General features: G+C 43.5%; 1 protein-coding gene across 1 annotated transcript in view; it reads left to right on the top strand.

The window, feature by feature from the left end:
* Positions 1-26,776, top strand: part of LOC137642650 (uncharacterized) — a 128,133-nt gene that overhangs the window by 88,560 nt on the left and 12,797 nt on the right. The window contains exon 5 of the mRNA XM_068375416.1: positions 19,623-19,769. Coding sequence (XP_068231517.1) covers positions 19,623-19,769 — 147 coding nt within the window. The remainder of the gene's footprint in view (positions 1-19,622; positions 19,770-26,776) is intronic.

Genomic DNA, 26,776 nt, shown 5'->3' with positions numbered 1-26,776 from the left:
AGGTTATCCAGAAGCTCTTCACTTCAAAGAGGTTTTTGCAACCAGTCACGAAACAGATATCTGGATGCCTCAAGAGGTCATCTCCTCACTGTATCAGGTGCAGTGGACAATCTTTTGTCATTGCTATCATGGAAGGGATGTCTCTCTTCTTTGGAGCCAATATCCCTCTAATCGCCAAGTTTTCTCCGTACCTCCGAGAAGAAAAAATTCTGCTTGGTGTCCTCCGTAAAAAGCTATCGTTCAGCCTTGTGTTAGGTTTTTGAATTGAAAAGTGCTGATATTTCCTCTTTGGCAGAGTTATCTATGCTCATTATTATTATTATTATTATTATTATTATTATTATTATTATTATTATTGTTATTATTATTACTACTTGCTAAGCTACAACCCTAGTTGGGAAAGCAAGATGCTATAAGCCCAAGGGCTCCAACAGGGAAAATAGCTCAGTGAGGAAAGGAAATAAGGAAATAAACTATAACAGAAGTAATGAAAAATATATATTTTAAAAACAATAACAAATTAAAACATCTATCATATATAGACTCTAGAAATTAAAAAAAAAAGCAAGAGGAAGAGAAATAAGATAGAAAAGTGTGCCCAAGTATACCCTCAAGCAACTCCACCCCAATGTAGCGGAAGACAATGGTACAGAGGCTATGGCGCTATCCAAGACTAGAGAACAATGGTTTGATTATGGAGTGTCCTTCTCCTAGAAGAGCTGCTTACCATAACTAAAGAGTCTCTTCTACCCTTACTAAGATGAAAGGGGTCACTGAACAATTATAGTGCAGTAGTTACCCCCTTGAGTGAAGAAGAATTGTTTGGTAATATCAGTGTTGTCAAGTACATGAAGACAGAGGAGAATGCGGAAAGAATAGGCCAGACCAGTCGGTGTATGTGTAGGTAAAGAAAAAATGAGCCGTACCCAGAGAGATGGATCCAATGCAGTACTGTCTGGCCAGTCAAAGGACCCAATAATTCTCTAACAGAGCTTTGAACAAGCTTGCTCTCAGTCGAAAGTTAGATCTCCGTGGAACATGACAGAAGTCCTGCATTCCCTTAAGGGAGCTATATACGAGCTGCTGAGTTGAGCCTTGGCCAGGGACTTGACTCTTAAATCTATTTTTTTGCTTGCCCTGGCCTCAGCTAAGAGAGTTAGTGAGCTGCATGGTCCTTTGTATGACATCGCTTATTCCAGGGGATGGGAGCAGGTCTTGTTCAACTTTGTCCCTGAGTTTGTTGTGAAGACTCAAATTCCGGCAGTATCGGATCCCAGATTTATATCTTTCTCGATTTTGAGTCTTCGTGAAGTAAGCAATGATCCTGACCGGCTGCTTTTGTGTCCAGTGAGAGCGCTGAGGCATTATCTCAAACGCACAAGTGTAGTTCGTCCTCATACAAAATATATGTTTGTCAGTACGGGCAGGATTAAAAGGAAGATCACAAAGAACATGATCTGTTCCTGGATTAGGCTGCTCATTGACCATGCTATTAATCCACCTCCTTCATGACAAGCAAAGACAAGACCTAGACCTCATGATGTCAGGGGTGTAAGCACATCCCTGGCATTCAGAAAGAATCTTTTTGTGACGCTTGTACTACAGGCGGGTGTATGGAGGTGACAAAACACCTTCTCACCTCACTACATGCAAGATGTAACACATTGGTCCCAAGATACATTCTTTTTAGTACCTGTGGTTACTGCTCAGCTACCTTTGCTCCCTCACAGGACTACTAGCAGTTAGTTGAGGACTTAAGTCTGGGATAAATGGAAAGAATGACTGGGCTCTTTTCTTTCCATCTTCCCCTCTCTTGGGCCATAGCATTCGTGTTCCCTGTCAGCTGGATCTCAATTATACTGTAAGTAAGCCCCATTTAGCTACTTAGCTATTATATCTGGTGATATTTCGATTACATCCCCATTCACCTTAGGAGGGAGAGATGGGGTCTGGGTAAACCCACAGTATGTATATGTGCAAACCTGTAGCTTAAATACTGTATTGCCTAGACAGTGTCACATTAGTATTCTTCATTCACTTCCCACCTTGCACAGGCTGTTGACCCTCCAGCATGGCCATACCACTGGTTAATGAGGAGTCAGGATGCTCTTCTCATGCGTTACCATGCTCAGATGTAGCAATCTCAGTTTGTCCCGTTATACAAACCTACGCTATTTATTTAGGGGGTATTACTTTCGGCGTTGCTGAAATGACGATCCATTAAAATTTAGCGAGGGTTAACCACCCATACTGCTAGTTAGCAGGGGTAAGCAGGGAGGGGGTTAGCTTGCCACCGCTCCCACTCACACACTGGTGATTTAGCTTACTTTGCTTTTGGCTTGGATGGTGTACGGTCGTTGCTGTTCCTCAACCTTCGCCGTTATTTTTGGACTTTTGTGCTTTTTCTTTGTGTAAGTGTGTATGTGTGTTGATTTTTGCGACCATGCACACCTGCCCTGGACTCGATGGCCGGCTCTGCGGCACCTATATGTCGGCAGTGGAGACCGACTGCCACACCATTTGTCCCGCCTGCAGAGGTCAATGGTGTGATAGTAACAACCAGTGTAGTGAGTGTCGGGAGTGGTCTGCCTCCCAGTGGGAAAGGTTTGGGCGACGACGGGAGAAGAAGTCTAAGCAGGATATTTCTGTTTTGAAGGTTCCATCGAAGGGGGGAAAACCCAAGTTCTCTTCTTCCGTCTCCCGACCTTCCTCTGAAGCTCCTACTCGTTCGGTCTCTTCTGAGAGACTGTCAAATAGTAGCGTAGACCCTTTTAATTGCGGCCAACCGCGGTGCTTGAGAGATGGTGTTGCTTCCCCTAGCGAAGCTGCCCCATCTCTCCCCCCGGGTGAGGCCTTGTCTCTGTATTCTGTTTTACGGGTATGATCGTCCTTGGGGCTTCCTGGTCCACCCTCCAAGGACTCCTTGCTGCAGCTCATCCTCCGGGGTGCAAGTGTGCAGCCGTCGTTGTCGACTTCGGAGGTAGATCCTCTTGTGCTCATAGATGTTGTGGTGTCAGAGGTGTCTTCTGTGGTTTCTGCCGACGCTGCTCATGGTCAGTTTGCTGATCCAATGGCCTCTAGTGGGCGTCTCCGTCGCAAAGCTCGCCCGCCGCTTTGCCTTTGAGGTCGTCCTTCACCATCGGTGAAAAGGTGCTTCTTTGGCACTTCAGCCTCGTCATCGCAGCCATCCCCTGCAGAGGAGTCGCCGCTTCAGTGGTCTCCTCGCCCTCGACCTTCGCCTGTTCTTGGACCTTCTTCCGACGACGCTGCTGCTAGTCTTCGGACTTCAGTAATGGACTCTTCTGTAGATTGTTTGCGATCTCCATCGGTGGATGTTCGCCCTTCCAAAGGGCACATCCCTGTTCCTGTGCTTCTTACCAGCCGACCTACCATCACGTTCCTGTCTCCAGTACAACCTCTTGAGGCCCTACCTAAGCGTCAGGCTGCACGCCAACGCTCTCCAGCATGCCAGTGCCCTGCAGTGCACCAGTGCTCACCAATATCTCGTCAGCGCCAGCCTGCTCTGTTATGCTCCGTCCACGCCCTCCGGGTCGTCAGTGCTATACAACGTTTCAGCACGCGCCTTCACCTGCTCGTCCTCATTGCCTTCCAGCACAACCTCGCCACAGAGAGCGACTTTTGCCATATCACAAGCGCTCACCAACCAACCTACGATTGCCGGCGCAACAGAGCTCACCGAAACCTCAGCGCGCTCCCACGCAACTTCAGTCTCCTGCTCGCCAACGCTCTCCTATACGAAATTTACCTCGCTCTCCTGTGCGCCACCAATCTCGTGCACACCAGCGCTCTCCTGCACGCCAGCGTTCTCCTGTGCGCCAGCGCTCTCCTGTGCGCCAGTGCTCTCCTGCGGGCCAGATCTGGCCCGCACGTGTGCCAGCACTCTCCTGCGCGCGCACGCCAGCACTCTTCCACACACACCAGTGCTTGCCCGTGCATCATCGCTCTCCAGTGCCAAAGCTTCCGTCTGCTCTCCAGCAACCTCCTGCGCAGTCTAAGGGAACTGCACAACACCCTGCCCATGATCTTACTGCGCGCCAACGCACTCCTGCGCATTCTAAAAAAGCTGCACAGCGCCAACGCGCTCCGGTACACCAGCGCTCTCCTGCGCACTTGCGTTCACCAATGCACCAGCACTCGTCAACGCGCCAGTGCTCACCTGCGCACTCACGCAGTAACCAGCAAAGGGGAACATCACATTGACAGGCCACCATCACCTCGTTCCCCACTCTGCAAACGCCTTTCAGCGCGTCCACCTGGGAAAGGGGAACAGGTCTCTACAGAAGGATTCAGGATTCAAAAACTGCCTTCCTCAAAGGCTTACCCACCTACAGCAAAGACTCTTCGTAGGAAATCTTCAGTCCCTTTCCTTTCAGGGGAACTGTCTGACAGTGCGTCAGTCAATCAACAGCCATGGTTTAATGCTATGGTCAGGGCAGTGGTACAGGCCTTCAATCCTGCTCTGTCTGGCCACAGTTCGGAGCATCCTACATCTCCAGCAGACCCTCTGCAAGGAACCATGACTTCTCCCCTGAAGAGGAAAAGAGAAGTCTCAGACACGGTCAGTTCCTCGAGGGTAAAGCTGACTCCGGTTAGACCATCAAGGCCAGCTCCTCCTGCATCTTCCTCCGGATACTCTCCTACCTCACTTCTGCCGAGGGAGTCGCGTGAGGAAAGGATCTCATCCCTTCCACCTTTGGAGGAAGACTCCCTTCACACAGAGAGTTCCCCTCCACCAATGGAAATCAGGAGGGACACAACATCTCGGCCTTCGATGCTGGAGTCCTACCTCCTTCCTCGGAAGGAGTCCAAGGACTCCAAGACTCTTCCAAAGTCCTCTTCTAGGACTTCTAAGTCTACATAGACAGCTGGTCACTCGAGGGATGTCCGCAACCCACCCTGAGAAGAGCTCTCGGGGATGGAAGAAGGAGACTTCGCTGCAAGTCTAACGTTGGAAGGAGAGCAAAAAGAGTCAGAACATGCATTCTGGGAGGTTCTGACTCTCATAAGGGTTCTCAATGGGTTTACCGACCCAGAGATACCCCCACGGGAAGGCAAGGACACGATCTTAGACTGTGTCTTTGGTACCCAGAAACCCTCAAAGACCAGTGCAGCCTTGCCCTGGTCTCAAGGGCTGACGGGTGCCAGGGCTAAAATCGCCCTACAGCTCTCCGAACATGCTTCCTCCTATTGTTCCGGCCCTACTAATAAGCTTCTCCCACCTCCTTGTGTCCAACAGAGGAGGTATTTTGAGATTCTGGAGGAACCTCGTCCAGCTCTTCCTCTCCATCACTCCTTGGAAGAGCTCACCAAGGAAGTCTCTCTAGAGAGACTCACCAATCGACAGGTCTCTTTCTCGGCAACCAAGATCCTTAACCAGGAGAAGGTCACGAACTATGCCATGCTGGCTACTTCATGGCTTGATGTCTGGTTAGGGACCTTGGGAATCCTGGTATGGACTGAGGATTTCTCTAAGGAACGTACCAGGAAAGCAATGGAGGCTTTCCTTCTCTCAGGCACTCGCACGATCATGTTTCTCACCCACCAAGTTTCAAACTTGTGGGTGAATACCATCCTGAAACGTCAGGACACAATGTCTGATAGGTTCCATCAACAAGTCCCAAATGCCGAGATCGCTAGGCTCAGATATTCCTCTCTAGAGGGAGCCCATCTATTCGAGCCTAAGGACATGGAACATGCTGTTGAGAGATGGAGGAAGTCCCATCAGGACTCCCTCCTCCAAAGGGCTTTGACTTCCAAGCCGTATAAACCATCAGTTCCTCAGGAGTCCCGTACAGCCAAGACCACGACGGACATGACAGCAGAGAAGACCAGGGTGTCTAAGAAGCCCTTTCCTGCCAAGGACAGGAAAGACACTAAGTCCTCCAGGGGAGGAAAATATCCTAGAGGGAGCGGCCAAGGCCGCAAACGCTAGGATAGGCATTACTCTGCTTGTCCACCATAGGGGGATGCCTACAAAGTTGCTCGGACAGGTAGAAGCAACTCAGGGTCAAACCTTGGACAATCTCTGTGATTCGTCTAGGGTATCGCGTCCTGTTCATAACATCACTCCCTCCCCTGACAAGGAATTCATTGTCTATAGACTCCTCTGCCCTTCGGGCAGAAGTCCAGACCCTGTTGAAGAAGGGCACTCACCAGGAAGTCCTCGATGGGTCCCCAGGCTTCTTCAGTCGACTCTTTCTCATGAAAAAAGCGTCTGGAGGCTGGAGACCAGTCATCGACCTCGCAGCTCTGAACAAGTTCGTCAAACAAACTCCGTTTAGCATGGAGACGGCAGACACGGTCAGACTAGCGGTAAGACCACAGGACTTTATGTGCACACTGGACCTAAAGGACACGTACTTCTAGATCCCAGTCCATCCGTCTTCAAGGAAGTTCTTAAAATTCAGCCTAGACAACAGGAAATACCATTTCAAGGTGCTGTATCTGTCTCCTTTGTTATCTGGACAACTGGCTAATCCTAGGAGACTCGGTGTCAACCCGTCTTCAACATTGAGACAAACTTCTGAGGTTGCCAAGATCTGGTGATCATAGTAAACCTTGAGAAGTCCTCTCTGCTTCCTACGCAGAGACTGGTATACCTGGGCATAATAATAGGCACCAATCTCCACAAAGCCTTCCCATCAGACGACAGAATAGCAAGGCTGAGAAAGGTCGTAAGACCTTTTCTCAGAGAGAAGAACTTCCAGGTCAGACGTTGTTACGTCTCTTCGGTCACCTTTCATCACTGGCCCGTTTAGTTTTCAGCGGTCGCCTCAGGATGAGATCTCTCCAGTGGCAACTCAAGTCCCGGTGGAATCAGGCTCTCGATTCCCTGGACATTCGGATTCCCTTAGGATCAGCAGAACAGACGAACCTCGAGTGGTGGGTGGCAGACGAGAAACTACGAAAGGGAGTGGATCTTCTCATCCTTCCCCTGGATTTGATGCTGTTCTCAGATGCTTCAACAAAAAAAAAAGGGTGGGCGGCTCACGTACTACACTACACGACCTCAGGCCTTTGGTCAGAGTCAGAAGAGTACCTCCACATAAATCTCCTAGAGATGATGGCCATCTTTCTGGCCCTTCAACAGTTCCAATAGTTCATTGCGGGCCACTCATTGGTGATGAGCAACAACACCACAGTAGTGGCTTACATCAACAAGCAAGGAGGTACTTTTTCACAGCCCCTATCCCATCTAGCAGTAGAGAAACTGAGATGGGCCGAGATTCACTCGATACCACTATTGGCACACTTCATTTCGGGCAAGAGGAATGTGCTCGCCGATAACTTGAGCAGAGCATCTCAGGTAGTGAGTATCGAGTGATCTTTGGATCATCTAGTAGCCAACAAAGTCCTCACTTTGTAGAGTTTTCCGACAGTGGACCTCTTCGTAACAGCCCTGAACTTCAGGCTCCCGTTATACTGTTGCCCAGTCCCAGACCCCAAGGCTCTCTGGCAAGATGCATTCCAGCAACGGTAGGACAACATAGACGTTTTCGCCTTTCCCCCATTCTGTCTGATGAGGAGGGTACTCAACAAAGCCAGAACATCGGTCAACCTTTCAATGACCCTCATAGCTCTGCTATGGCATCGATCACTCGGAATGGTTTCCGGACCTTCTGCAACTCCTGACAGTCTCTCCAAGCGAATTCCCTCCACGACACGATCTACTCAAACAGCCACATGCCAACATATTCCACAAAGCCGTAGTTTTGCTACGACTTCACGACTGGAGACTCCAGCATCTCCTCTGAGAGGATTTTCGCTACAAGTTGCAATCAGGATGTCTGGACACCTGTGAAAGTCATCAGCTGCAGTCTACCAGGCAAAGTGGAAGGTCTTCCGTGGTTGGTGTCGTGGAAGGGGTGTCTCTCCTCTCGTTGCCACTATTCCAGCAATAGCGGAGTTCCTCATGTATTTGCAGTAAGAAATGCGCCTGTCAGTCTCGGCAGTAAAAGGCTTTCGCTCAGCCTTAAACTTCGCTTTTAGAATGAACGTAGTGGGCATTTCTTCATCACTAGAACTTTCCTTACTCATACGGAGTTATGAACTTACCTGTCCTCATTTTGAAGTGAGACCTCCCCCATGGAATGTGGTTCGAGTTCTCAGATCTAAGAGACCTCCCTATGAACCATTACGCCAGGCAACAAATCGCCACCTAACTTGGGAGACGGTGTTCCTGCTAGCTTTGGCTTCGGCAAAGCGAGTCGGTGAACTTCATGGTCTCATATGACATCTCCCATGCATGGGGATCGGGAGAGGTAACGTTCAGCTTTGTCCCTGAGTTTATTGCTAACACTCAGAACCCAGGAGTAGTGGATCCTTGATTCAACTCCTTCCGGATTTTGAGTCTTCGTTCTGTAACAGATGACCCTGATCATCTCTTACTCTGCCCATTAGTATAATTACTAGCCAAGCTACAACCCTAGTTGGAATAGCAAGATGCTATAAACCCAAAGGCTCCAACAGGGAAAAATAGCCCAGTGAGGAAAGGAAATAAATAAATGATAAGAACAAATTAATAATAAATCATTCTACAAACAGTAACAATGTCAAACAGATATGTACAAACAGTAACAATGTCAAACAGATATGTCATATATAAACTATAAAAAGACTTATGTCAGCCTGTTCAACATAAAAACATTTGCTGCAACTTTGAACTTTTGAAGTTCTACTGATTCAACCACCCGATTAGGAAGATCATTCCACAACTTGGTAACAGCTGGAATAAAACTTCTAGAATACTGTGTAGTATTGAGCCTCATGATGGAGAAGGCCTGGCTATTAGAATTAACTGCCTGCCTAGTATTATGAACTGGATGGAATTGTGCAGGAAGATCTGAATGTAAAGGATTATCAGAGTTATGAAAAATCTTATGCAACATGCATAATGAAGTAATTGAACGACGGTGCCAAAGATTATCTAGATCAGGAATAAGAAATTTAATAGACCGTAAGTTTCTGTCCATCAAATTAAGATGAGAATCAGCAGCTGAAGACCAGACAGGAGAACAATACTCAAAACAAGGTAGAATGAAAGAATTAAAAACACTTCTTCAGAATAGATTGATCACCAAAAATCTTGAAAAACTTTCTCAATAAGCCAATTTTTTGTGCAATTGAAGAAGACAAAGACCTAATGTGTTTCTCAAAAGTAAATTTGCTGTCGAGAATCACACCTAAAATTTTAAAAGAGTCATACAAAGATAAAGAAACATTATCAATACTGAGATCCAGATGTTGAGGAGCCACCGTCCTTGACCTATTTACAATCATACTTTTAGTTTTGTTAGGATTCAACTTCATACCACATAATTTGCACCATGCACTAATTCTAGCTAGATCTTTATTAAGGGATTCATCAACCCCAGATCTACATTCAGGGGATGGAATTGATGTAAAGAGAGTAGCATCATCTGCATATACAACAAGGTTGTTTTCTAGGCCAAACCACATGTCATGTGTATATAGCATGAAAAGTAATGGGCCAAGAACACTACCCTGTAGAACACCAGATATCACATTCCTATACTCACTATGGTGCCCATCAACAACAACTTTTTGAGATCTATTACTTAAAAAATCCTTAATAATACTAAGAAATTACCCCCCCCCCCCACTCCCAACTGTTTGAGTTTGAAAACAAGGGCCTCATGACAAACATGGTCAAAGGCCGCATTAAAATCAAGGCCAATCATATGAACTTCCTGACCACAATCAAGTTATTTCTGTACAGCATTGGAGATTGTAAAAAGGGCATAACATGCTCCAAGGCCTTTACGAAAACCAAATTGCAAACTAGGGAATAGATGATTACTTACAGCAAACCTATTAAGACGTTTTGCCATAAGACATTAATAAACTTTAGATAATATGGGAGTTATGGAAATTGGGTGGTAATCAGTTGGACTTGAGCTACCACAAACACATTTACATAGAGGAGTAACAGGTTGAGCCTGTACCTTAAGAGAACAGCCGCAGTCCATCCTCGTGTGCCTGCACTCCTCACAGCACAGAAAGGACCAAGAGGAGGGTCACCAGGAACACAATCTCAGCATGGAATCGTAAGGTCAAAGATCATGCACTGAATCCAGACCCTTCTCCTTCACATCGCCCCAGAGCTCATGATGTCAGGGGCATAGCTACGTCCCTGACATTCAAAAGGAACTTCTCAGTGAAGCAGGTTCTTCAGGCTGGAGTGTGGAAACGACAAACTACTTTCACATCCCACTACCTGCAAGACGTGACCCACAGGAGGCTAGATAAGTTTTCTATCGGTCCTGTGGTGGTTGCACAACAGCTGGTATAATACCTCAAGCTCCTTATTGGACAAGTAGTTGAAGGTTGGGGTCACTGTTACCCGGTTTTAGTCTGCTTGAATGAAAAGGTTTGACTGGCTCTTATTCTTTTCTTCATCCTCCCATCTCTTGGGGAAACCAGCATCCTGGGTTCTTTGCACAAGCTGACCTCAAACCACTGCAGGTAAACCATGCTCCCTTGTGTACATAGTATTAAGCTAATACTGTTGCGTCCCCATACCCTGGCAAGGTGGTATTGGGAAAGTCTTGGTTACAACAGTTTTTCCTACTGAAGACTGAATAACTGTACCCGGACAGTCACACTTCTGAATATCTCAACACACAGCTTGTGTAGGCCACAAACCTTGCGTAGCAAGGTTTTAGCGAGGCGCAGGGACCCCTTATTTTGAGTACAGTACTAACATACTCAGATAAGGAGCCCCCGTGTAAAAGCCAAAAGCCAGATGGGCAGGGACGTCCACCATTTCTTAATGGGGTAGTCACCCCTAAATAAATAGTGTAGGTTTGTATTCAATTTACGGAACAAATGACAAATTCGTAGATAATTTGTATTTTTCCTAATGATACAAACCTTAGCTATTTATACAAACTTGCCTGCCAGCCCTATCCCCTTTGAAGTCCTACCTCCAAGCATAGTGAGCTAAATCACCGGTGTGTGAGTGGGAGCGGTAGCAAGCTCCCCCCCCCCTACCCGAGCTAACTAGCGGTATGGGTAGTTAACCTTGGCTAAATTTTAATGGCTCGTCATTTCAGCTACGCCAAAAGTAATATCCCCTAAATAAATAGCTAAGGTTTGCATCATTAGGAAAAATACAAATTATCTACAAATTTGTCATTAAAGTTCCAGCCAATTGTAAAGAGGACTTCTACCAACCATAGGGTAAGTCCTATGTAAAGAACAAAGGTTTGTATTTGTGTCGGAATAAATGACAAATTTTGAAGTAATTTGTCTTTGTTCCAAGACTAGATACATACAAACCCTTTCTCTCTCATTTAGGGAATATACTTTTGGCAAAGTTGGAAAACTAGCCATATGAGTTTTAGTGAGGTGTGGTATAGCGGTGTAGTACCAGCTACCCTGCTCACACACACACTCACACACACACCAGTGCTGTCTCATCACTTTTACTTTTGGCTCAGTTGAGAATGGACGTTCGTCTCTTTTTACCGCCCACTGACTGCCATACTTATCCTTTTCAGTTGTTCTTTTCCGGTTTGAGTGTTACTTCTTCTGGGTGTCATGCGGACGTGTCCTGGACTTGAAAGGCACAAATGCAGCACCTCCATGTCCGCGGTCGAGACCAGTCCCCATTCAATTTGTCCGGCCTGCTGAGGACGACCTTGTAATCAGGATGATACCTGTGAGGAGTGTCGGGAGTGGTTGTCCTCCCAGTGGGAGAGGTTTGGATGGCGGTCCAAGAAGTCAAAGAGGGATTCCTTTCCTTCGGGGTCATCCTCAAAGTTGAAGAAACCTCATACTTCTTCAACCCCTCGATCTCTTCCCGAAATTCCCTCTCGCTCGGTCTCCCCAGAGGATCAATTGAGTAGAAGTGTTGACCCTTTAACCCAAGAACAACCCTTATGTTTGAAGGATGTTGCCGCTTCTCCTAGTGAAGCGGCACTGCCCTTCTCTGCAGGCGAGCCCTTCTCTGTTAATGATTTATTGCAGATTTGGCCTTCCTTTGTTGTTGCGGGTCCTCCGTCGAAGGAAGGTTGCTTCGAGCTGTTGCATTTGGGAGAAGAGAGTAAGCGGACACCAGCTTCCTTAAAGGTGGACCTGGATCTTCCTCCGAAGGATCCCGAAGGTTTTGTGCCGGAGGAGTTCCCTCCTTTCATGACCGGTGCTGTGTTATCAGAGCAAAGTTCTCTGTTTTCGGCTGCTGCAGCTCCTGCTGCCTACGACAGCGCTTCCCCTTGTTCTGAGTTCGCTTAACCTGCAGAGGAGGGGTAAAGTCCACCGCATGTCCCTGTTCCTATTGGGGACCACCTTTCCCGTTTGCGGGTAGGTTCTCCCGGAATGGTCTCCGCCACGTGGGACTTTGAGACAGCACCCAGCTTTGCCCCAGTCTTTCTCTAGCCCCTCTGATCGAGGTTCGCCCCCTGCGAGTTTGACGCTCTCCAGCCTCACTTTGTCCTGGTCCTGTTGCTGAGTCCAGGATTAATCACTGGTCCCCCGAGGGAATCCAGACCATCACGCCTTCTTCGTCAGAGCGCAGGCCACGTCTCGCCACCCAGCACTCTCCACTCTCGTCTCCATACAGCAGGAGTCAATTCAATTCCCAAAACAACAGGGTTATTCAAACGATGACCAGTCCCGTGGTGGTCCTCAGAACTAACTGCCCTCCACAGAGCCACAAGAAGATCTCTAACACGATTGCGTAGACTCCGAACTGATGAGAATTTAATTATGTACAAGAAATGTAGAGCACAGTTCCGTCGTGCCATGAAAGAAGCAAGGCGCCAGTCATGGATGTCTTTTGTTTCCTCCATTAACAGTAGAACACCACCATCTGCTGTGTGGAGGAAAGTAAAAAAGATAGCTGGCAAATTCACCCCCAACCCACCACCAGTGTTGAGGGTGAATGGTCAGTATTTAACTGAAGCAAATGATGTTAGCAATGCCCTGGCTAATCATTTTTCAAATGTATCCAGCAAGTGTGTAGGAGCCCCTGGTCACCAGTATAGGAGCGTTGAAGAAAAGAAAATTTTAAATTTTGCAACAAGAAGGGAAGAGTCGTATAATTCTCCTTTCACTGAAAGAGAATTTGATTCCGCACTTGCTCATTGCAATGATACAGCCCCTGGACCTGATGGAATTCCATATGCAATGATTAAACATGTACATTTCAATACAAAGCTATTTATTTTAAGCATTATTAATAGAATATGGCATGATCATAGTTACCCAAGTGTTTGGGAACTAGCCATTATTTTAGCCTTTTTAAAACCCGGTAAAGACAAGTTTTTAGCAGCAAACTATTGTCCTATTGCATTGACATCTTGTTTATGTAAAATCATGGAGAAGATGGTCATTGCAAGGCTGATATGGTACCTTGAAAAGAAAGGTATTTTATCACCAATTCAATGTGGATTCAGAAAAATACACTCAACAACTGATGTGTTGATACGACTTGAGTCTTCTATTTGTGAAGCCTTTGCTTCCAAACAGCACCATGTTACAGTATTTTTTGACCTTGAAAAGGCATATGATACCACATGGAGATATGGTATACTTAAAACCATTCATGAAATCGGATTGAGAGGAGAGCTGCCACTATTTATTCTGTCATTTCTTTCACATTGAGTTTTTCAAGTGAGAGTTAGGGAAGCTCTATCAGAGAGTAAGTGCCAGGAAGAAGGAGTTCCTCAGGGTAGTGTGCTGAGTGTAACCCTTTTTGCACTAGCGATTAATGGGATATCCTCAGCAATTTCCCAGGATGTTCTCTCAACATTATTTGTGGATGATCTCTCCATTTCATTTGCTGGAGCCAGAATGGCAATGGTTGAGAGAAAAATCCAACTCTCTATTGATAAAATTATACAGTGGGCAGACATGAATGGATTTAAGTTTTCAACAAGTAAAACTACCATGTCCATTTTTGTCGTATCCGGGGAGTACATCCAGACCCAGATATATACATTAAAGGTCAACGGATACCATGTGCAAGTGAAGCTAAATTTTTAGGTTTGATATTTGATTGTAGGCTTACATGGGTTTCTCACTTAAAAGCGTTAAAAGCTAAATGTGTTGAAGCTCTGAATATCTTAAAAGTATTGTCCCATACATCATGGGGGCAGACCGCAATACTATTTTAAAATTATACAAGGCCTTGATTTTTTCCAAAATTAGTTATGGATGTGAAATATATTCTTCAGCTACCCCAAGCCGGTTAAAAATATTAGACTCGATACATCATGCAGGTATTAGATTGTCTACAGGAGCTTTTGAAACCTCGCCTATCCCAAGTCTCCTTGTTGATGCTGGAGAGTTACCTCTAGACCTTTACCGAATGTCTTCCATTATTCGGTATTGGTATAGATTGCAGACTCCCTAACTCTCTAGCCTTTCAAACTGCAAGCCTTGTAAGACACGCATCATACATTGAGTTGGACCCAAAATCTCCTCAACCTTATGGCTTTCGGGTGAAACAATTACTAAATAGTCTGGATATAATTAGAAATAAGGTACTTCCATTCAAGGTATCATCAACGCCTCCATGGAAGTTACCAGAGATATCTTTTTGTAAATATTTTATTGGAGATAAGAAGAATATGTCAGACCTAGAAGCCAGGTCTCTTTAATGAACATGTTAAAGAACATAGAGGATCAACTTTTATCTATACAGATGGCTCCAAACCTGATGCTGGCGTTGGATTTGGAGTACATAGTAATGATTTTAATTGTAGAGGTGCACTTCCTCTGACCGCTTCCATATTTACTGCCGAACTGTATGGCATATTAACCGCTATTGAGAAAATAGCGTTGGAGAAGGAGGGTAATTTTACAATTTTTAGTGATGCAAGGAGTGTCCTTCAAGCTATAGAAGTTTTTAATTCTAATAACCCTCTAGTTTTAAAGATTTTAGAATGGCTTTTTATTATTGGACGGAGAGGTATAACAGTTCAATTTTGTTGGGTTCCAGCACATGTAGGTGTGTCTGGGAATGAGAAGGCAGATTCACTGGCTAAGAAGGCTGCATCCGAGTTGCTGCCAAGAAGGTATCCCATTCCCTGTAATGATTTCTTACCTGACATCAAGAAATTGGTTTGCAATAAATGGCAACAGCAATGGGATAGCCTAGATGGGAATAAAATGCGAGAGGTAACAAATGTCATATCTCCATGGAGGTATAATATGATGCCCCGAAAATGGGAGACGTCTCTTTGTTGTCTCCGTATTGGTCACACTCGGTTGACACACGAGTTTCTGCTGAAGGGCCAACACCAACCGTATTGTGACGACTGTTTAGTACCTCTAACAGTGAGGTATTTATTGACCGAATGTCCCAATTATAACAACTTAAGGAATAGATATTTGTTTGAGGCTCGAGGTGAGGGTGGCAGGTTCATCCTTGCAAAGATTCTTGGAAATGATGTGTCCTACTATGCAAGTGGTATTTTTATATTTATTTCAGAAGCAGGTCTTCTGAAAACTATTTAACTTTTATGACATTCAACTTTTATGATTTTAATTGAATACTCTTTTATTTTTTATTTTATTTTATTTTTATATTTTTGTATACATAAATTAAATGTTACCGGCGTCAATGACCTTAGATGTCAGGATGCCTGAAAACTTTAAATCAATCAATCAATGAATCTCCACCCTCGTCATGCAGTGAAGATAAGAGGATTGCCCAGGACGACCGCCACGATCCAGGGAGATCTCTTTCTTCCAGGTCATGGAGTGATTCAGCGCTTAAACCAGCCTTAACGCACTACCACACTTCAGTGAGTGAGCAGTATCCTGCTCGCCATCGGATTCCAGCACATTTCTAGGAACGCGCGATCCTGTTCTTGTTTGCCTTTGTCTTCTGAAGCGCTATCAGCTCCCAGCTCGTGAGCGACCGTCAGCATGTGACTCCTCGCCTTCTCCTCGCTACGATCTTTGTGATTCTTTAAGATCCAGGCTTCTTGAGCGTTATCTTCCATCAGCGCTAGATAGCCCACCTGCTCGCATTCACATTTCTTCTTCTAGATCTTCAGTAGCAGCTCATGACCCAGTTCTTCCTCGCGCTTCATCAGTCTGCGAGCGTCCAGTTGGGTGCAGTGAAGCAGCTGCTCGTGCAGCCTCCCAGGGGAGCATGATCGTCTGGTACCACGCGACATTCGAGCAGTGGGTGATTGTCCAGTAGAGTGCTTCCACATCTCCTAAGAATGCAACAGGAGATCCAATTGAGCATTCTCCGACTCGCTCTTGAAAGCCAGAGCGAGATACAGTACTATGCCAGTCCCCTTATGGTCAGGTAAGAGACCTCTCCCTCCTTTTCAGATGCCGAAGCCACAGAATTTCCGGAGGCGATCACCACTCTGTAGCCTTCCCAATGAGGTACCTTCCACAGTGCCATCCTTTGAGAAGGATGTCCTTAGTTTGACGCTTTGGTGAGAGCGCTGCACCTGTAGGTAAGGGGGTATCAGTAGCCTCCACCAGTACCCCCTGGATCCTGTTGGAAACATTGATCTCTTCAAAGACCTCTTCTCCGCCATACGACCCAAGGCATAGGTGTGCTATTCCAGCTGCATCCAAGGACATCAGCCTCAAATGATTGTATCACCAATCAGATCAAAGATGCATAACTTCTGGTTTCTCAGAAGCAGTTCAACATAGATCTCCTAGAGATGAGGGCAGCCTTCCTAGACCTACAACATTTCCATCAGTTCCTGGAAGGCCACTCAGTGGTGTTGATAAGCGATAACACCACGGTAGTGGTATATGTAAACAAACAAGGCGCTACCTTTTCGAAGCACCTTTGCCATCTAATAGTAGAGATGCTAAGATGGCCATCTTTGAATCGTCTAATAGCCAGCAAAGTCCTGACTTTGTGGGGTTCCCTAACAGTGGACTTGTTCGCCACGTCTCTGAACAGAACACTCCTGATCTAATGTTCACCAGTCCGGGATCCCCAGGCCCTCTGGCCGGATGCATTCCAACAACTATGGGAGAGCATCAACGTGTATGCATTTCCCCTGTTCTACTTGATGAGAAGGGTGCTCAACAAGGCAAAATCATCCGCAAACCTAGTAATGACCCTCATAGCTCCGCTATGGCATCATGCAGAATGGTTCCTGGACTTTCTTCAACTGCTGATAAAAGTCCCGAGAGAACTCCCTCCACTACACGACCTGCTCAGACAGCCACACGAGAACATCTTCTACAGAGCCGTAGGATCCCTACGTCTTTACGCCCGGAGACTGTCCACATCTCCTCATGCAGAGAGGCTTTTGGCAACAAGTTGCGAGAACGCTTTCCAGACATCTCCAGACATCTTTTGTGGTTGGTGTCGTGGAAGGGTATCTCTCCCCTCGATGCCACTATTCCAGTAATAGTGCAGTACCTTGTTTACCTTCTGGAGGAAAAACTCCTCTCGGTCTTGGGGGTGAAAGGCTATCGCTCAGCCTTGAGCCTCGCCTTTAGACTGAAAGGAGTTAACACTCCCTCCTCTTTGAAGTTGTCTCTCCTCATATTGAGTTTCGAGCTAACCTGTTCTCAGTTGGAAGTTAGACCACCTCCATGGAATGTAGTTCACATCCTTCAGTCTTTGAAGGGTGCCCTCTACGAACCATTACGCCAAGCTTCAGATCTTCACCTGACATTGAAGACGATGTTCCTGCTCATATTGGCCTCGGCCAAGAGAGTCGGCGAACTCCATGGTCTTTCCTACAACGTCTCCCATTCAAGGAGATGGGGAGAGGTAATACTTGGCTTCGTCCCTGGGTTTATTGCCACGTCTCAAAATCCAGGAGTAGCATATCTTAGATTTAGCCCCTTCTGGATTGGGAGTCTTTGTGATGTAACCGATAGTCCAGATCAACTGCTACTCTGTCCAGTGAGGAGTTTGAGGTACTATCTCAAGAGAACCATAGGAGCCCGCAAGCTGGCCTCCTCTATCTGCTGGTAAAGCCATTTCTCTTGTGTACCCTGGTCTAGAAATACAGTATATACTTGTGTCCCCATACACCCTTGGGAGGTGGGATTGGGTAACATCTATGGTTGGTTCAAAGATTCCTACATTTCTGAGAATTCTTACTTAGACTAGCCACACTGTTAGTATCACACAATTGCTCAGATTGCTCAGGATGCTAAAGCACGCTTCTCCATATAGTATTTAGCGAGGCATCGGGTTTTCTCCCTGTAGTAGATTGGTTAGGGCACCAGTCACCCGTTGAGATACTACCGCTAGAGACTTATAGGGCCCTTTGACTGGCTAGACAGTATTACATTGGATCCTTCTCTCTGGTCACGGTTCATTTTCCCTTTACCTACTTATGCACCAAATAGTCTGGCCTATTCTTTACTTATTCTCCTCTGTCCTCATCCACCTTACAACACTGAGATTACCAAACAATTCTTCTTCTCTAAAGGGGTTAACTACTGCACTGTAATTGTTCAGTGGCCATTTTCCTCTTGGTAAGGGCAGAAGAGGCTCTTTACCTATGGTAAGCAGCTCTTCTAGAAGGACACTCCAAAATCAAACCATTATTCTCTAGTCTTGGGTAGTGCTATAGCCTCTGTACCATGGCCTTCCACTATCTTGGGTTAGAGTTCTCTTGCTTGAGGGTACACTCGGGCAAACTGTTCTATCTTATTTCTCTTCCTCTTGTTTTGTTAAAGTTTTTATAGTTTATATAGGAAATATTTATTTTAATGTTGTTACTTTTCTTAAAGTATTTTATTTTTCCTTCATTCCTATGTTCACTGGGCTATTTTCCCAGAGCTTATATCTCCCTGCTTTTCCAACTAAGGTTGTAGATTAGCAAGTAATATTAATAATAATAATAATATACATGTGGAGCACAAAAGTGGGAAACCCACGGTCAAAAGCCAGCCAGTTGGTTTGGACTTCCATTCACCTCAGGGGTGTCTTCCCCAATAATGAGCAAAATGGTTTTTATTTAGTGTCGGAACAAATGACAAATTTAAAGTAATTTGCATTTTTCCTTACAATACAAACCTTGAGCTCTTTATGTAAATTTGGCGCGCCATCACCTATTCCCCGGCAAATCCTGCCTGCTATTAAAAGCGTCAAGTCAACAGGGGTGTGTGTGAGAAGGGTAGCTGGTACTACTCTCCCTATCCCCCTGCTAACTAGCAGTGGGGTAGTTACACCTGGCTAAAAGTCTTATGGCTAGTCTTCCAGCTTTGTTGATAGTATATTTCTTAATAAAGAGCTCAAGGTTTGTATCGTTAGGAAAAATGGAAGTGAATTTAAATTTATAATTTTTTCCTAACCATACAAACCTGAGTTCTTTACAAATTGTTACCTGCCATCACCTGCCCCCAGAATTCCCATCTGCAATCAAAGTGGGGAGGTTGTGAGTGGGGCCGGTGCTTCCCTGCTACATCTGGTAATAATTGGACCGGTTATTGATGCCTAGTTAAAATATTTTACATCCTTGTTCCAGCTTATGCTAATTTCTATCTCCTATATAAAGAACTTGGGTTTGTATAGGAAAAATACAAATTACTTTCAAATTTATCTTATTGAAAATATCACCTTATCCTATACAGTAATGCTACATTAATTGTCATGACTAATTAGTGTTATTTTATTTATGTAGGTAACAGAAAAACAGGCTGCTCGTCTTATTGTGATTAGGAGGAGTAAGATGAATAAACACAAGCTTAAAAAACTACGGAAAAAGATGAAATTTACCTGGCTTAAGATTATTCAGAAAAGAGAATATAAAAAGGAAAAGGCTTTTCAGGTAAGGTATTGATATGTTTCTTTTGTCCCTTGGCTTTTTGTATTTTTGTACAATTTATAGACGTATCACATTACTTTTGAATCCCATAAAGGTAATCTTTGCCATTAGAGGTTGGTCAATTCTGAGGAGTAATTATTTGAACCTAGAAATACCAACTCGCCAATGAAGCCAACAAAAAATGTACCAAATGAGCTCATTTTCACCCCCTTAGAAAATACTTACGTAATATTACCAAAATACTTTTATTATTATAGTATTACTGCCAAGTGCTTCTTATCTTTCTTTATGCTGTAATTGTCATGTTCTCATCCTTTTAATGTTATCAGTTAACTTTTCATTTTAGGCAGAGTTTCTCAAAGGGTAGTTTTACTGTATTATATAGCATTGATAATTACAATTCTGAGAATTACTGGAAGATATTCTGTTGGCAATCTTTCATAATCTCTACTTCAGGAGGGTACATCCTCTTATCACTTTTATTGCTTATGCTTTTAGAGTTAGTGCTTGGGGAATTGGCATAATTGGCATAATATGGTGTTTTGATATCATTTCATCTAGTACCACAAGTCTTTCATCGTTTTTACTGAAATCTTATAGAGTTATTTTTCTGGCACTTATTTATACAAAGTATGAAAGGAAGTTAAAAAATACTTTTTGGGCAACCATATTTGATTTATTTGTTTGTAACTTTCCATATTTTTGCACTGACACTTAAATTTGGTAACATTTTCCTTTTTAAGAAGTACTTGGTAAGTTATATACAATATCTCTTAAACTATTTAGTATTATGCATTGTAGAATTTTGTGCATTTTTGCATTTGTGTGCATTTTGTTTAGTGATTTTTGTATCCTCTGCTTGGTTTTGGCTTCAGGTTTACAAAAAAGACTTATTTGAAACTTTTACAAGATTGAAATTATATCTTATGGCTTAATGGTCTGTTGTGATCATTACCCAGGGTCATTTTCACAAGGTTGGTGTCATCTGAGAGAAAGTTGGAAATTCTGAGTTAAGGTCTAATTTTATAGAAAAAAATAAAAAATCTTGAGCAGAGGTTATTACTGTTATCCATGCAGTTCTATTTAGTTTCCAGGAGAGAGACTACATGTATTTATAACTTAGATAATCAAACGATACTTTCATTTGCTTTCCCATAGTAAAGTGAAATATCTTTGTTAATGAAATGGAAATTAAGCTGTGTAGTCAATGAGTCAAGGCTCGTGCGATTTTACCAGGAGGATAACGACAGCTCCCCAAGCTTCTTCAGTCTACTCTTTCTGGTAGAGAAGATATTTGGGGACAAAACAGTCATGGACCTTCCAGACCTGAACGAGTTTGTTTGGCAAACTTCGTCCAAGATGGAGACTCAATACATAGTCAGGCAGACGATTAGGCCATTGGACCTCATGGTGTCAGTCGATCTGAAGGCTGCATACTTCCAGGTCCCAATTCATCCGAGCTCCATGAAGTATCCCAGTTTTATTAGGCCGAGCAAAGTGTTCCAATTCAAAGTTCTTTGCTTTGGTATCTCAACAGCTCTGCAAATCTTCACCAGAGTTTACTCTGGTATCAGCATGGACACAGGCCAATGGCATTTGTCTCCAGCAATACCTGGACGATCTCCACCGGAACAAATTCCTCTCGTTATATCACCATCTGTGGATCGTGGTGAATTGTGAAAAGTCAGCCCAATGTCCAAATAAAGACTGATTTATTTGGGAATAGACATTGACACCTTCGTGTGAAGTCTTTCCATTTTGGTACAAACTAGCACATTTTTGAGAGGTGGCTTTCCCTCTCCTTCAACAGCCCCATCTTGCAATGCTGCTTTGGAAGAAGGGGCTCAAAGATCTGGCCTCCTTGGAACATCTCGTTCCAAACAGTCTCCACCTTCAGTCCCTTCAAAAGTAACCGAAGAGTCACTGGTCACAAGTCAGTGACTCTCCTCTGTCAGGAGTCCATTTCAGGGACTCACCCTTGCTAACATGTGTTCCAGATCATCATAGGCACGTCAAAATAGACTGAGGAGTGCACCTCCTACAATCTCTAGAGTCGGTTCAAAGGACCGACCTGGTAGGTCGATCCAATTTCAAGGTGTTAAGTCTTCAAGTCTCTCTCTTTGCGCTCCAACACTATTGCCTTCTTTTGACCGGTCCCTTGGTGGTGTGTCGTGGTGTGAATAAGTGACAGCACCACCCCAGATGTAACAACAGAGGTGGTACTGTTTCTCTTTAGCTTTGCCCACTGACAATAGAGATCCACGATTAGGCAATGGTTGTCCCGGTCACTCTAACAGCCTGCTTGATTTCAGACAAAAGAACATTAAGAACAGGCAAACTTAGCAGGAGAATGCAGATCGTAGGCCTAGAATGATATGTGCATCCTCAAATAAAGAACAAGACCCAGACTTAGCGGTGTCCTCCAATAGTCGACCTGTTTGCAACCTCGCTAATCGTAAATTTATGATATTCTGCTCAGCAATGCCAGACCAGGAAATTCCATTCATGGAGACCTTCCAGTATCCCTGGGATGGCATCGATATCTAAGCTTTTCCACTGTTCTGCCTGATAAGGAGTTTCTTGAATCGAGACCAGGCCATTCCCAACTTGGTATGACTCTAATAGCATTTATAGGCCCCAAGTGGAATGGTACTCGAACCTTTTACCCCTCTTGATAGAGGATCTGAGGATATTACCTCCTCAGTCCAACATGTTCCACCAACTACATGCTCAGAGATCCCATAACTCAGTGGAATCACTTTGGAATTTTAAGTGGAGATTATCCAGCATCTCCTCTCAGAGACTTTTCGTGCGAAGTTATGTGAAGGGTGTCAGGATACTTCTGGGAAATTGTCGTTTTCAGTGTGCCAAAATCAAGTTGGGCATCTTCTGTGGTTGGGGAAATGGGCTTTATCCTCTCTGAGATTCTGTGCTATATTTAGCCAAATATTTACTTTACTTCCGGAGAGAAAGGCTCTTCTCGGGATCGGCGGGGAGAGCCCATCACTCAGCCTTAAAGTTAGGTCTTTAGAATGAAAGGAGTTGATAATGCCGCTCGGGCGGAGCTCTCCATACTCATAGAGTTTTTAATAGACTTAGCCTCTGAAAAATGTGTAACCACCACCTTCTGACGTTGATAAGGTCTTGCAATCCCTGGAGAGGACTCCTTTGAACTTTCCCTCAAACAGGTTTTTTGCTCGTCTTAGCTTCCAACAATTGAATTAGCGAGATTCATGGGCTCTTCTTTAGCGTCGCTCATACCAAACGCTGAGGACAGGTCTTGGCCCCCTTTGTTCCTGAGCTTCTAGCTAAATCCCAGAATCTATCCCTTCTCGATGCCAGGATTCTTTCGTCTCAGATCGCAAGCCATAGAGATGTAACTGATTATCTTGATATGCTACATTTGGGTTTTGTACGTATACGACCTCACCTGCAGCTCCTCCTCCTCAATTAAAGGAGAGGGAAGTAGTAGGGGATTGAATGCAATCTTTTCCTTGCGTAGGGAAGTCATTGACTACCCATTCACCATGCTCACCTCCTGCATTGAGTGAAACTCAGGATACAAACTCTTAATTTCCGAGGGGAATAGCTATGACCCTGTGATTCTATAAGAATCTTTCTGTGGCGCAGATACTCCAGGCAGGCACTTAAAAACGTCAGACAATGCTTACTGACTTACCTGTGGGAATTGACCCGCAGGTCCCTAAACACCTTTTCACTAGGACCTGTAGTAGCAACACAACAGGTGGTATAGCTGCTTCGGTTAGTTTCACAGGACTTTCAGCATCGGATCGAGGATGGGAGTTACGTGTTACACTGGGAGGTATTTTATTACAAGGTATAGAAGTGTCATTCCACACACTCCTTACAAGGGGGAGTGTGTAGTAACTAGGCAAACCCACTACTATACATAAGCCTAATGGTGTGAATGAAGCAGTACCATCAACATACGTATGCTCCTTTCCTCACTGGGCTATTTTTCATGTGGGATCCTAGGGCTTATAGCATCCTGCTTTTCCAACTAGGGTTTTAGCTTAGGAAGTAAAGTAATAATAATTGGTTGGAAATAGGCCAACCCAATAGTCTACATATGCCTCAGCAATATGACACAAACTTTCTGTTCAGTCTCCTTTATTGCATAGTCACATCACTGGTGCATGAGGTGTAAGGAACCTAAACTCACTACCTACAAGATCCGAGTTTAGGAATCCCAGGATTAGTTTTCCAGCCAGTTGGAAGAGCAACTTCATCTCACCTAGGGATTAGTCTCTTATGTAAAGGATGAAAGTTTGTATTTGTAATGGAACAAATGACAAATTTGGACATAATTCTTATTTTTCCTAAGTATACAAATCCAGATCCATTACTCATATTTTTCTGCCATCGCCAGCCCACTAGAAAGTCTCGGTTGCAATCAGAGTGACTTCTCTGGGAGCAAGTAGAGGGGCTGGGTTTCCCCGCTCTCTGCCAAGTGATTACCAGCCACCTGTTTACACCTCATTATAAAAGTTTTTACTGCTGTAATCTCAAGCTTCGTTGCAATTTCTCCTGTGTAAAGCACCCAGGTTTATATAGTTAGGGAAAATACAAATTATCTCCAATTTCGTCATATTTTGAGAGATCGGGCTTCAAATTTTTTTTTTGAGGAGACTAATTGAATTGACGTTAGTATGTATAAGTATGGGCTTTAATTGGTAATTTATTATTTAGTATATATATACATATATATACACACACACACATATATATATATATATATATATATATATATATATATATATCTATATATATATATATATATATATATATATACAATATATATATATATATATATATATATATATATATATATATATATATATATATATATATATATATATATATATATATATACAGTGGTACCTCTACATACGAATTTGATTCGTTCCAGAAACTGCTTCGTATGTTAAAACAATCATATGTTGGAGCAAATATTCCTATAAGAGTACATGGTAATTCATTTAATTTGTTCCTCAGCCTAAAAACCCATAATAAATCCTTAATAAATGGCTACACATAATTACACATAACAATAACATAACTGCATAATATGAAAGAAGCATGTAAATAAGATAATTATAAAGAAATAATAAATAAAAAATGTGTTTTATTGCCACGTTACCTTAGAGACAGGCCAACGCAGGTGTAGGATTTGCTACGCCAGGACGAGACGGACGATCGGCGAGAAGGTAAACATGGTGTTAACATGTTCTTTAGATGAATACTCTCTCCCTCTCTCTCTCTCTCTCTCTCTCTCTCTCTCTCTCTCTCTCTCTCTCTCTCTCTCTCTCTTGTTCTTCTTCACTGTTAGTGTTAGAGACGTCTATTCATTTTTTCTGAGAGAGAGAGAGAGAGAGATTAAACAAAAATGAGAGATTAAACAAAAATGTGTTGTGTACATATGATTTTTAACAGCGTTAACGAATTGAAAGACAGTTAAATGTAACTAAAAAAACAATATCAGCGAATCTGAATTCCTTTATTAACTAAAACAAATATTGATATAAACACACTCGTGTGCGTATGCGCAAACACACACACATGCACGAGGAGACATGATCGGCGAGGAGGTAGAGATGGTGACTGCGATAACATACCGTAACTTACACTACGGAAATTTTAATCTAACTTAGCTTATTTATTTTTTTTTTATTTTTATATTTCATATTTTTTACATTTTTTTTTCTATTGATTTTTTATTTTCATCACTTTCAGTGACGAGTTACGGTATATTATCGCAGTCACCATCTCTACCTCCTCCCCGACCGTCTCTCTTACTGCGTAGCAATTCTTGCACCTGTGTGTGTGTGTGTGTTTGTGCATACGCACACGAGTGTGTTTGTATCAATATTTGTTTTAGTTAAAAAAGGAATTCAGATTAGTTATTACTTTCTTAGTTACATTTAATTGTTTTCAACTCATTGACGCTGTTAAAAATCATATGTACTCTAAACACATTTTTGTTTAATCTCTATCTCTCGGAAAAAAAAAATAATAGACGTATCTGACACTATAACAGCGAAGAAGAACGAGAGAGAGAGAGAGAGAGAGAGAGAGAGAGAGAGAGAGATTTTATTTAAAGAACATGTTAATGCTATGTTTAGAGAGAAACAGAAAAAGAGAGAAGTCTTATTTGAAAGAGCTTGTTAATGCTATCTTGGTTTTCTTTGCTTCACTTTTTTCTTTCTTTCTGTTCATCACGCTGGCCCTTCTCACAAATGATCGTTGTCAACAATCTCTTTGTCCTTTATCCCTATCAACAAAAGGCGTTCTATCTCTTCCAGGGTATTGCTACGATGTCTTGTAATAATGGTGATCCCCTTCGATGGTTATTTGCTTTAATGGCTGCTTTCAGCTTGATGATCGTCGAGATCATAGGCCTATTCCGGCCATATTGTTTAGCCATACAGTATCACTCACATGCACACTGCTCTCATGTTTTTCTACAATTTCTTGCTTCAATTCTAATGAAAGAATTGCCTTCTTCCTGTACTGAAACTTAGCTTCTTAGGCACCATGATTATAGGTAAAATCAAAAAGGAAATGTGAGAAAAGGAAGAAAATAAGCACTGTTAATAACAGACCAAACAGAGGACAACCATACGATACACACAAGAACAGAGAACTGAGCACTCGACGCTCAATGGCGTAATGTTTACTTCGTATGTTGGAGCAACACTTCGGATGTCGAGGCAGAAATTTGGTCGAATTTTACTTTGTACGTTGGAAAATTTGTATGTTTGGACATTCGTATGTAGAGGTACCACTTATATATATATATATATATATATATATATATATATATATATATATATATATATATATATATATATATATAGTGATATTCCCCAGTAGTTGTTACAGTTCTCCCTGTCTCCCTTCTTGAAGATGGTAATGATATTTGCATTGCGGAATTCACTGGGGAGGGTCTTGGTGTCCCATATTTTCAGTATAAGAAGCATCAAACGGTT

This window comes from Palaemon carinicauda, chromosome 6 (assembly GCF_036898095.1).
Source record: "Palaemon carinicauda isolate YSFRI2023 chromosome 6, ASM3689809v2, whole genome shotgun sequence".
Classification (NCBI taxonomy): Eukaryota; Metazoa; Arthropoda; class Malacostraca; order Decapoda; family Palaemonidae; genus Palaemon; species Palaemon carinicauda.
This window is presented reverse-complemented; position numbering and strand designations above follow the sequence as displayed.